General features: G+C 45.1%; 1 protein-coding gene across 9 annotated transcripts in view; it reads right to left on the bottom strand.

Annotated features, from left to right (window-relative positions):
• The window catches only part of GRB10 (growth factor receptor bound protein 10), a 203,291-nt gene that overhangs the window by 24,898 nt on the left and 165,201 nt on the right, over positions 1 to 13,192 (bottom strand). For all 9 annotated transcript variants that reach the window (XM_003275021.3, XM_030795845.1, XM_030795846.1 and 6 more), the window contains 4 exons: positions 11,904 to 12,060; positions 4,242 to 4,357; positions 3,145 to 3,213; positions 1,297 to 1,434 (listed from right to left, as the gene is read on the bottom strand). In XM_003275021.3, the coding sequence (XP_003275069.1) occupies positions 1,297 to 1,434; positions 3,145 to 3,213; positions 4,242 to 4,357; positions 11,904 to 12,060 (480 nt within the window). The remainder of the gene's footprint in view (positions 1 to 1,296; positions 1,435 to 3,144; positions 3,214 to 4,241; positions 4,358 to 11,903; positions 12,061 to 13,192) is intronic.

Raw genomic sequence — 13,192 nt, 5'->3', positions numbered from 1 at the left:
GGCACAGCAAAGAGCAAATTTGTTCACCTCTGGTAGACAGAGGGCAGTCTCTGCACACTCACCAGCACTTTCCCCAATGACACTTTACATATTACATATGATGTGTAATAAGTGCTAAACTAAAACCAAATCCACCCAGTCTCACCCAAAACGCCCACTTCCCCAGTTCTCAGACACACAAGGCTGTTGGAATGTATTTGATACTTCTGCCAAATCAAAGCCCCACGACCGGATATTCAAGCTAAAAAGCAGGAGAAAATCTATAACCCAAAGGTCAGAGTTAAGAGCACAGGGCCTGTCTGCCTTTGGTTTGTTGTGAGTCCAGAGTCCAACCGTACCTTGGGTTTTCCCACTGGTAGCTTGCTTGTCCCACCCTCTCCTCCTCAACTCTCCAGCCCAGCTCTGTTTCCTGCTCTAGGAAATACCCTCCTGACTTCAGCATACACGTGGACGGTGAGCGGGCCACACAGCAGAGCTGGGAGGTCAGGAAGCTACCATGCCCTGTGTCAGTTCAAAGCCCCTCTCTGCAGACGCCCCTTCCCTCTGGCCCATGCGTCAGCAGCTGCTGACTTCCCTTCCCTCTGGCCCATGCGTCAGCAGCTGCTGACTTCCCAGAGCCGGCCTGATGCTCAACACCTGTGCCGGGGTCCCGCCAGCTCCCTTTCCCCCCTGCTGGCCAGAGCAAAAGAGACCGCAGCCCTCAGATGGTAAGTGCTCAGCCAGGTATTGGGTGGACAAGGCTCTTGCCACAGGGTATATGTGGACAGCACAAGAAGAGAGCAGACGAGTGTACATGGGAGCGAAGGAGCCTCCGGCCTAAGCTCTCTTTTGAGGGCCTGCAGCTGTTTTCCATCTCCCACCTTCTTCTCACTGGGGATACATGCAAGCCTGCAGTTTATTTCATAAAATATCTATGATACATAAAGTTACACTGGCATTAGGGTGGCAATAGTCTATCAAACATCTTTATAGCTAGCTTAAATCCCAACTTATGAGAACTAGGCCAGTCTCTGAAGTGATGGGGCAGCCAGGGGGGTCTGCTCCCAACCCATAGTGGGGGTGGGGCTGGGCAGGTGGGGTTCTTAGGCCTGTATTATTTATTACCTAGTTTCTGAGCGAGACCAGGAAATCTGTGACTCCAAGTTCAGCTGTTGCACAATTAGCGTATTAAGAAGTTGTCCTGAGCTTGGAGGAGTCTAAGGTGCATTTTAAAGTGAAGCCCAGGTTCACTCTGAGGACCTGAGGGTAGTGACTGGGGCAGAATTAGGGCTGGTGGTGGTAGGTTTTAAAGCTCACCTTTGAAGTTCCCTTGGTGGAGCAATAAAGGCCAGATCTCCGCAAACACACATACAGCTTTTTCCATGATTTCTTTCCCAGCTCTTTCACATGCAAAAACCCTTGAATTTCAGGACAACTACTGGAGTTCAGAAAATTCTGTTGAAGAACAAATTTTAAAAATCACATAATGCTAATCTAAAATAATTAAAGCAGACATGTTATTAGCATAGCTGACATTTTCTGAATTATTAAAAGACTCCTTTTTTGATCAAAATTTCCAAAGTCTTGAAATCCCATCTCAATTGGTGTTGCATAGAACATAATTCGTATTTAAACATATTCAAGCAAATGGACCTTTCTAACACTGGTGATAACACGAGTCATGAATTTCCCTGTAAGATAGTGCACTGAAGGATCCAGTCTGATATCAGACTGAGGGCAAGAGCAAGTGCCACGAACAAGTGATTGGGACTCTGGGGAATGAGAGTGAGTATGTAGTGGCCACTTTTACCCAGGCACCCCTCCAGTCAAGGGTCACATAAAAGGTGTCATCTGTCCGCAAGTGATGCACCCAGGCACAGGACATCCTGGTGATGTCCCCCTGTTCCCGCTAACTCTTCCCACAGGCAGCCTTAAGAATAAAGGCTTTATCAAAAAAAAAAACAACAAAAAAAAACAAAACAAGAAACTATGCTTTTCATCAAAGGGAAGACAGGCCAAGGGCAAGGTCACGGAGCGACGTCGGGGAGGTGACGCTGGCAGGTCCTGCTACTAGATTGGGAGGGGACAAAGCTCTTTTCCCCCAGGTGGGAAAGGCACGTCGGACAGAGACCTGGTGCGCCTGGGTCAGTCCTTCTTGAGTCTCGAGAGATCACTGCACATCTTCACAAAGCACATGGATCCTCTCAAAGTCAAGGCAATTAAAACAGAATCTGCCATTTCACTGTTCACTGTATATACGTGGTAACTTAGTGCTGACACCTCTCGCCAGAACAGACACGTACTATGGTCAGAAGGGCTTCTGAAGACACCACCAGAACAGAGCTCTGAAGCTCTTATCTTTTAGATGCTGAAACAAATTTGGTGATAACAACGTAGAAAAAGAAGGACTTATAAGGAGAATTCTGTAGGAACTAAATTTTAGTAGTTTCTCTTATATGTAATGTCACCTGGATCTTGTTGGTGGCCTTAGGAAATGGTTTATTCTCTCGCTTTTAACATGTACACAGGCACATTTTTAGGGTGTAGCTGTAACATTCCCATTCCCCACTCGCAGCTTCCCCGGAGGAGTGTGTGTGAGAGCTGGGCACAGAGGCCCTAGTGGCTCCCTCCACTGGGAGAGGAGGTGGGGAGAGACCAGGTTTTCTTAGAACAGGCTTTATGAATCAGGACAATTAAAGCAGGTTTATTTATTTGTAATACATGGCAAGCTACTTTTAAAAGTCTGTTGTGGTAACCCAATTATCTTTTACTATAGACTCTGTGCTTCTGCAGAGATTTCCAAGCAGCTGGGTGGTGGTCTGACCTGGGACCCCTGCTCAGAAAGGAGCTGGGGAGCCCTGAGACTGGGGTTTCTCCATGCACCCCCTGGCCCACACTCAGCAGTGGCATCACTGGACTCTTCTAAGTCAGAGCAAGGGCATCCTGTGTGTAAGTGCCTGTTTGGCTTAGAAGGAACCCAGCTACACACAGATTTTCCAAGTAAACTTTTAATTTCTGGTTACTCTAACCACCCCCCCGAAGAGCCAAGGTTATAAATGATGAAAGATGCAATCTCTTCAGGTTTTTTACAATGCTGCCATTCAGTTCCAAGAGGATTTCTATTCAGAAAGTCTATTTCAGCAGAGCTCTATTTTGGCCCAGTACCTGCAAAAGCTGGGTTTGACTGCCATTTGACTGCTGGCACCAAGTAACCATCTGTTCTGGGAAGAAATTCTAAGAAAACGGGAAAAAAAATATGTAAAAGGTTAGCTTCAAAGTGAGGGAAGGTATGTCATATAGATATGTCAATTTTAAAACTATTCCTACCAGTATAATTATGTACACCTGTATTTAAAATGGCAGTCCTTTTTATTCTCCTATCACACAGAAGAAACACCTCCTTCAAAAGGTTGCATTTCATTTCCTGAAATGCTGGGTACGAGTATGGAATACCAACTATGTTTACCAAGGGATTCATGTCTCACAGCATGCTCCATGGCAATGAGCGATGCCAGCGTCCCAGCCCAGTGGCACAAGTACACAGCGTGAGATAAAAAATTCCTGAAACTAAAAGGTGGGCCCAGTCATGAGAAAAGTCTTTTCTGCTGCATTCCCCAAAAACAGTCTTCAAATTTCTTACTTTGGAATAAAAAAGCAGCTAAATTATTAGAGTCAGAAATGGCCCTGGGTCTTCTCCCCAGGTGATGCGGCTCTGCCCCATGACTCAGGATGACAGCGAGTGCCCCAGGAGCTAGGAGGTGCCTTCCCTATCCTGGCCTCTCACAGGACAAGTGCCTCTCCCAAAGAAAGAAAAGAGAGATCAAGGTGATGAGCTCGAGACACCAACCAATCGCACTGATTTCTCTAGTCATTCTTCCACGTATGATCACAAAATACATTTGCTATTTGCAGAGAATAATGAGTTTTTCTTCTGCTAAGTGTTTGATCAGTTTAACTAAGAACTTTCAAAATAACAGAAAACACCCAGCCTCTCCCAGCTCCTGTCTTAGAGACTAACCCCCTTTACACAGTGTCTATTTGAAGAAGGAGACCTCTACCTTCAGCCAGTCCCAGGCACATTTAGTGAAGTACGAGACTGGGTTTCAAGCAAGGATTGCTTCATTAAACTACAACTCTGATTCTCAAACCCATATGCTACACCATGCCTCTCAGTCACTTCCTAATCTGATACTATGAAACCCAAGTATAAACTTCAAGATTTCAAGAGTCCCAAACCCCAAACCCGAAGAGGTAAGACTCACCATGGGATTTTTAAAGAACTCGTATTTTGCGTAATTCTTCCTGAATAGAAATTTACTCTCACTGGCCATGGTACTCTCCACCTGGACCACCAGCTCATGGTCTTCCAAGCACCTCTCTGCAGGGGCAAAGCATCACGTGTGAGACGCAACAGGTGGGAAATTCATGGTAGCTTTACAACCAAATGGAAGATTTGTTCAACTGTCTATTCTTCTTTAAACATTACGAATAAAGATGAGGTCAGGAAGGAAACTAAATTTAAATCTCTTTAATGCACCACCAAATGCATAAGAGGTCTTAAGATACACAGCATGAAGAATTCAGGTCAATACTTATTTTTATATACTTCTTTTGAATTTGGCATCAACCAGATGTTAAGGAATGAGCCCATAAGACTCTTAACAAATATTTTGCCCTTAAATTAAGAAATTTCAACTCTTGTAAAGAAAAGACTATAACAAGTGAGAAAATATTCAAAGACAAAGGAGAAAGAACTTGAAAGAGGTGGAGCAGGGGGATGACCAAGAAGACGCAGAGATGGAAGGAGATGGAAGCTTTTTGATGACATCAAACTTGGTTGCCAGAAAAGATGGTGCTGTGTACTGTGGGAGGTGCCGTGATGCACAGACAGACTGTACGTACATACTCATCTTTCACACTGAAGCCTGCACACACCACATCACGGAATAGTTCTTGTCAACTGAATTACATGTGAAGGCAGGGAAGAAAACACTCCAGCCTCCAGCACCCACTGTGGACACGTACACACGCACACATACACGTACGCACACGCCTCCTTCACAGCATCTTACATAGCAGCACTGTCCCCCAGAAAGGGAAAAGTCACTTCCTTCACTGTGTGAACACAGTGGTTCCAAGTTGAGCGGGAAGAACTCAGCATACTCTAGAACAGCGTGTGCCCAGAGAGGCTGCACTGCTCCCTTTCATGGCTGTTACATCCCTTCCCAGGCACCTCCTCAGAAACTGTCACAGGAAGGTGGTGGCCACGGGAAACTAACCCTATTAAATCACGGAATAAACAAGATAAACAAATGTACAGCAGGGTCAAAGTGTGAACTGATGCCAAAATGGTACAGATTAACATGCTATGGAATTGACACCAGGGCAGTTCTGTCGTCCTAAGACCCTACTCTCCTCTCCTGCAGCCAGACTGGAATCTTGAGGAAAGTTTCATCTTGGAAGGAAGGAATGAAGTTAAAGGCAAAAGTGATTTCTGAGTCAAAGTGATCTCAGAATGCAGAAAAGACTTTCCGTCTATAAAGAACAACTGTCACCATGGGTACTCATCTCAGATGGGCCCCAAGTGGCATGCAGAAGCAAATTCTGGAGCTGATTCACGCTCGGTCCCGGTTTTGACATTACAAGGAAAGGATTCCTTGGTAAAAATACATTTAAAGCCAGAGTTTGTGAAGGAAAGGAATTTTCTCCCCGTGGCTGCCAGAAAGCTCAGACTTGGCACCACCAGCAAGTGTGGAGCAGTTCCCATTTGTCCCTGTCTGGGAGGGAATGCTGCTAGCAACATGTGAACCAATACATGGCCCTCATGTCTCCCCATGATAGAAAAAGAGAGAAACCAAGAATATGCAACAAAAACTGTTAGGTTTGCTTTCCAAAAAGAGGTTCATTCATTGAAAATGGATTTTCCAGAAAGAAAACAAATCAATGACTTCTGTTGAATTGTTTATTCAGAGAAAAATCTCTTTCTGCAGTTACAGAAAAAAACAAAAACTCAAAATCAAAACCAACAATCTAATAACCTGTTGATGGTTGATTTACAGAACTAAAAATTTTTATCAGGCAAAATAAGAAGAAATAAAAACGGGAAGTGACAGCTACCTAAATGAGGAGGATATGTCTGTTTCCAAAGCAAAGGGCATTTTGTCTCCAAAGAACCCCGAGGGGAGCCAAAGAGGATGCCTGGGGCAGCCACCAGCCCCAAAGGAGGTGGCCAAACCCACGCAGGCGCCCATACTTGTGGACAATACTTTCCTGTCTCCCTGCGCCTCCCCTGGAAAGATCATGGGAAAGTTGCACACGGCAGTGTAAACACAGGGGGACGTGTCCCTGGTGGTCAGATCCAGGTGGACAGGTGAGGGCTTGGTGCCCTGGCAAAGGGGGGCCCAGGAACTCGGGATAACCGGTGGGCTGCGAAACTGACTGTGTATCCTGAAAGGAGTGTGCTTTTCTGACGCTGGTGACTCCAGAGGGCGCCTACCATCCCTAGAGGTGGGTCCCAAGACAAACAAAACATCAACTCCCTTTTCATCACTCACAGCAGGTCAGTGCACACAACGTGACAGGTGACCCCTTTCTCAGAGATCCAGAGCTGTGCAGCCTCCGGATGCAACTAAGTGCCCCTGGCACAAATGCTCCAGGCACCAGTGTTCCAGTCGACCGTTGACTGCACAACATCTGTTCAAAGATCTTCCCTCCAGTTTTAATTTTCTCCGTGATTTAAAGATATGTATTTTCAAGTGACCTTGCATGATTATAAACAATCACATCACTATCTATAAACTGCATATGATTACAATGGCCCTAAGTTAAATGGGAACACTACTTTTCAAGATAATATTCCAAAAGTAATTTCAAGAAATGGAAAAGGCAAAAATTCCTTGAAGTACATTTGTATTTTTCAAATTTCTGAAACTAATGCTGGCATTACTCTACTCCTCAAGAAAAAAATATTTAAATATCAAGACAACCAAAAAACAGAATCTTACTTCCTTGCCTTAACCCTCGCAGCTAAAGTGTGACTCCTCGGCAGAAACCTGTGCTGCCACTTGGCAGTGGAGGGGCCATGGCAGAGCCGGTGCACGGAGGCTGTGCACCCCACTGTCTCGGCCTCACATCGAGCTGCGGCCCTTGGGCCACTCCCTGCCCATCATTCCTCAGCACAGCCCACCCAAGGGAGAGAAAAGAGCTGTCAGCAAGCTTCGGGCTTTCCCAAGCTAAGAAACTGTCAACAGAGTAATCAAGAGAGATAGCCCTGACGTGTAGATAAGGCCGTAAGTGGACTTCTATTTATAAATTTTAGTGGGGGAAAGGATATCTTTTGTTGCTTTTCACATATAAAAGGGAGAGAGGGACATAAAACCAGCCTGCGAAAGGCCCCCTCTAATCAGCAAGGGTCAACAGGCGCCGGCTGTTTCTCCCTCCACACCTTTCTGCATGTCCAGCTGTCAGCATCCAAAAGCGTGGCAGCCACAGCACCTCCAGAGTTACTGCCACGGTGTTTCTCATCTGACCAGGAACAAACACAAAGCTGTAAACAGCCCGAAAAGGACTTGTTGCTCTTCCTGTTTCAACCTAATTCTCAGGACAACAGAATTCCTCAAATCCTTGAAATTTGTAGGATCTGGCAGAAACCCTCTTCTCTTTACTGTGTTCTCTGTGTAAGTTCCAGCCTCTCCCAGATTATCTGACCTTAGTATGCCTGATGTCTACAGTTACGTGGGGCCTGGAGAGCCCCAGGCACCGGGTGCCCCCCACATTCCCAGGGATGGGTTTATCTGCAATCCCATTTTCAAGTTCAGGGGGCATCAAGATACTAGTTTTGTATGTTTAAATTTGTATTTTTCAAAATTCCTTTTATCTTTTATTTTTGAGGCAGGGTCTTGTTCTGTCAAGCAGCTGGAGTGCAGTGATGCAAACACAGCTCTCTGCAGCCTCAACTTCCTGGGCTCAAGTGATCCTCCCGCCTTGGCCTTCCAAAGTGCTGGGACTACAGGCATGAGCCACTGTGCCTGGCCAAAAATACCTTTTAAAATATAATTCGTTTACTTGATGTGTCTGCAGGCTGACTGTTTAGTATCACTGCATCCTCCATGTGTGAAGCTGCCCTGACTAAGGTGAACCTTCTAGAGACTTGCAGCTCACCATGCTCGGGGCAGAAAGGATGGGGACACCTTCCAAAAGACCTGCCCCATTCTGGCAGCCTCAGCTGGACTTACTGTCGGCTGTTGAATGGCCTGGGTCAGGGACAGTGTTTTCATGGCTAAGAACTCCACTCCAGACACTGAGACTGAGAAACATCCCCAGCAGGTAGAACCTGGGGGCAGTGCTAACATACAAAGGGACCATTTAAAGGGACAAGTGAACTGGGAATCATAAAACAGACCATCAGTCACTAGGGCTTCGCCTACCAGGGCAAGGGGCTTTGCAACAACTTTTTCAAGTGCGTCCAGTAGTGAATGTCCCCAGGAGCTAACACTGGGAAGGGCCACCTGACCTCAGTCTGCTCATAGGAGTCGTTCTCTGCTTATCCACAAGCACGGCGCAGAGCAGGCAGGACAAACCACCCTCAGCCAGAGGGGCTACTCTGCTGAGTGACAGCAGGGATGCCACTGTTGCTGCCAATGGAGGGTGACCAGCATCTCAGAGGAGCGATGCCCTCCAGGCTGCAGATACCCACGCATGGTGCTTTTCTCCCACAGAAAGGGAACCACCTGCTGCAGGCTATCTTGGGAACTATCCTCACTTTTTCTAAAGCCATCACTTCCTTCTGGGTATAGAAAAGGTTCAGTATTATTAAGGGACTGATATTTTAGCTGTTAAGATCCTTATACATGTTGAATATCCCTTATCCTAAATGCCTGGGACCAGAAGCTTTGGTTTTTGGATTTTTTTTTTTAATTTTGGAACATTTGCATTATACTTACCAGTTGAACAATCCAAAATCCAAAAATCAGAAATGCTTCAATGAGCATTTCTGTTGAGCATCAAATCAGTACTCAAAACGTTTCAGATTTTAGAGCATTTCAGATTTCAGATTTTTGGATGAGGGACATTCAATCAGTAATAATGTACTTTGTACTTTGGAATCTTCAGTTCTGAAGGCCACACATAGGCTTAAAATGCTGTCCAAATTGGGTGCCCTATATCCTCAATTATGGGGGGTTTGGGTTACAGTCTGCCTTAGTATCTGCCTTATAAACTTGCAAGCACTACCTGCCTTTTGCCCCAGCCACCAGCCTGGCGTATGTCCACATCCCTGTGAGAATACCTGACATATAATTACCTAGGAAAGTGCTCTCTACAAGGAGATAGCAATGGCTGGGGATGTGCCCTGAGAGTTGGAGGGCCAGACGGGCCCAGGAATACCATCCACGACAAAGAAGAAACCCCTATTGGCCTTGTGGCCCTTGTGTCCCTTTCCAAGGGGGATAAAGCTGAGATAGATACTCAACAGGCTCTCTGAGAGGCACCCCACAGCCCTGCATTTTCTCACTAATGAGCTTCTGATAGTTGAATGCTGCTAAATCATGGCAGAAATAAGATTTTTAGTTAAACAGCAACTTAAATTAATTCTTTAAAAAACGTTAAGTGATATGGTTGGGTCACAAAACAGTATTCAGAGAAACTATAGGGATGGGGACGCAGAAGCTCTGTGTCAACAGGAATGAGTCCTAGGGGTGCTGACCTTATAGGCTAGTGAAACTGGTAGATCTAAAAACTTGCAAAGTCCTCTGCAAACCCAACCAATAGAAAAATGTGTTTCCTAGTAACTAATAAGAATGGAACTGGTGGTGAAAAGGAAAACTGAGGAAGGAAAGGAAGGATATTCTAAGGAATTTCATGTATCTTCAAATCCTGGCTGTGTGAGGTTCATTATTCTTTTTTATTTTTTACTTTTTTGTGAAACAGGATCCAAAATTTGACACAAATGTTCCTCTTTTTTTTTTTTTAATCATTTCATTTGTTTCCCTTTCCCTTTTTTCCTTTTATACTTAATTTTAAAATAAAGTGTCATCCCCCACTAGAGTGTATTAAGTCCATCTATAAAGAAGAGAAAGAAATAAGGTGTGTAAATATCACATCCCTACAAATCCTGTGTGCTTATGGACATTTCTTTTTCTATTCTCTCAGAGTAAATGGTTCTTCATTTGGTTAAAGTTTTAATGTAACATTTATTTATCTACCATATGATAGTCTAGAAATCAAACGGTATCACATGAAATAATTCAAAATTTCTGAAACATTCCTTATATGTTAAAATTTTATGTATGTATATCTGTACCCAATTTCTATGTGTCCTGAGTGTGTCCAATTATATTCAAGTACTAAATATCTGCACAAGTCCCTTCCATAGCTCTTTCAAATGAAAAGAATATTCAGACTTTTGAATGGGCTTTCAACAATAATCATTGTATTTGGGTCAAACTATACAGACTTGTTTTTAAAATTTTATATATATATATATATATATATATTTTCATACATATATATACACACATGTAAAGACACATGCTCAAGGTTTCCCACTACTGTCTAATGTCCAAGTTACTTGTGTGTCAACAGGTGCTTTTGACAGCCTTATCAGACCACTGTAGGATCCACTCATGGACGTCCCAAGCTGGAGCTTGATGGGACAGCCAGTCTCCATGGGAACAACTGTGACATCATGGTCACTAACTGTGGACCTAGTAAGTGATCCTGGCAGGAGAAAGCTGTTAGTGACAATGGAGGAGAAGGCTTCTGTCATCACACAAATGCATTTGGCAATTGGTAGAGATAGGAAAGAAACCAGCAAGAGTTCTATCCAATTCCTTCAAAAAGCATACCGTCTACCCAAAGTACAGGGCGCATTAGAAAACAGAGACTTAGGGTGGTGTCAGCTCAAATTTACACTGCATTATCTAGGCTTAAACTGTATAATATTACCCGGAAGAATGCTACTCCAGACCTAGAGGTTTAAATTAAGTATTCCAGACCTAGAGGTTTAAATTCAATTTATTAATCTTTCAAAAAAGGTTCACGAGAAAAATTTAGAACTATGGGAAGTTTCCAATCTGTGTTATTTTTCTCTCCTTCAAGACATGGAACAAATATAGCTGTTGATTTAGAGAAAATTTTGGTTTTAAATATTTTACTATGACTTTGTAAGAACTATATTTATCAGATAAGAATTTAAGCAAAAGTCTGAAAAGCTTTTTTACCTAAAATAAGTCACCTGAACAAAATACCTCAATAAGTTCTGTAAAGAGTCAATATCTTCAAATATTCTGTGATACAAAATATTCTCTTACTTTTTAGGCATGACATGAGCATACACATATACACATGCATGAACACTGTTCAAAGCCTTATTAACCAGCAAGCAGAGATGCCATGCAAGACTCAATTCGAACTTACAGCAAAGTGCTTCATAATTTGCTCCAATTCCCAGCGGACCTCTCTGCACTTTGCAGCCTATAACCATGGCTCCCTTCTTCCCATGAGCTGAGGAGCTGATCTCAGAAGGGCAGCTGCAATCCTGTGCATGGCCAGCTCTCTCGAGAGCACCTCAAGGGCACCTCCCTCCTGTCCCCCGCCCACAGGTGTGCAGCAAGCTCCACGTGGCTCTGACAGCTGGGGAGGCTGGACAAGCCACAGGGAACCTCGCCATGTCTGAGTCCTTGGCAAGTTATTACCTCACCCATCCAAGGCAAGATTCCCAAAGCACTAGGGGAAGGGGGCTGGAAGGAGGAGAGTGAAATTTTAGGAGAAAGAGAAGAGGCAGCAGAGTTGAGGGGAACCCAGAGACTGCCTGCTAATTTGGCAGGGGACACTGCGGTCACACATTTGGCATTTGGCAGCAGCGGTCTTCATTCAATTGCACATGAGCATCCCCAGGCGCCATTCCTGTTCTGATGGTTCCCTACCTAATCCTAGGTGCGGGTGGTGCTCCACTAGTGTCCAGCTGTTGTCATCCACACAGTGACTTTTGTAAACCAGCAACTGGCACAGGTCTCTGGCTGTCATGTCTGCTAGAATCTCCACCACTTTGCTTGTCCCATCTTCACTAAAGACTTTAACATCCTGCAATACACAAAGGGGATACTTACAGATAAACAACTTCAGGGTTTCAAGAAATAAAAACTGAAACAAAAGAAAACAGGTAAAGTAAAAATGGTAGTGCTCCAACACATGGACAACTGTTTTTCCACGCAGCCAACAGGTCCCCACCAGCTGCAGGGATGTGACTCTTCCTCCCCACCTGCCCTTTCCCACCTCCTGGGGGCAGAGCAGGTAGGATTACAACATGATACTCTTAAAATGCCCAGGACAACTCACAGGAACATAAAGCACATGGCTAAACCACCAAACCTGTCTTACGAAGTGACAGGATTCACAGGATTCATTTAAAATACTGCTGGTGGTCTCGGGGTTGGACATTTTACAGTTGAACCAATTGAAAAAACAAGCAAGCAACAACAAATCCTGTAAATCTCCCTCTTCCCATCATAACTTTCGACCAGTCCACCTGTTCTCCCAGGGCACAGGGTCCAGCAGCGGCACCTACAGCCTTCCCCGCAGCACCTCACCCCTCACAGACACCGAGGCTCAGGGTGGAGTGGAAATGAATTAATACAAAAGAAGGGCATAATAAAAACATAGTTCACAAGATTCTTTAGCCCCTCACCCCTACAAAGTTACAAGCAAGCTTCATTTGCCCGGTACCATTCAAATCCATGAACACTGAGCAGCTCCAGACCAAGGGATGGAGAAGTAGAGTCCAGAGGACGGGAGTCTATCCCTCCCAGACAAGACCCCGCAGGAATGCACCCTTCCCAGAACACGAGGTGTGTTTAACAAATCCTTACCTCGACAGCCCGGAAAAAGCAGTCAGAGGAGCAAGATGGCATTTTAAATCGCGACTGCCTCTTGCAAGGGAGTGTGTTTCCGTGTCTCCCCACTGTCCCAGGCTGGCTGTGTGGAGCCTGCGTGTGCCCTGGTGGGCAGGCTGTCTCTGGGCAGCAGGGAGGCCACCCGCCCCCCCGCTGGGCTCCCAGGCTGCCTTGCACCGGCTCCCTTAGGGAGTGAATCCAGCCATGGTGATGCAATCACCCCACGGACTTGCTCTCCCACTCCCATACGACAAGACCCGGACTTGGGGGTGAGGATGACAACCACAACAACCACATCTACACAACTCTCACACCAACTGGTC

Source organism: Nomascus leucogenys, chromosome 17 (assembly GCF_006542625.1).
Source record: "Nomascus leucogenys isolate Asia chromosome 17, Asia_NLE_v1, whole genome shotgun sequence".
Taxonomy (NCBI): domain Eukaryota; kingdom Metazoa; phylum Chordata; class Mammalia; order Primates; family Hylobatidae; genus Nomascus; species Nomascus leucogenys.
This window is presented reverse-complemented; position numbering and strand designations above follow the sequence as displayed.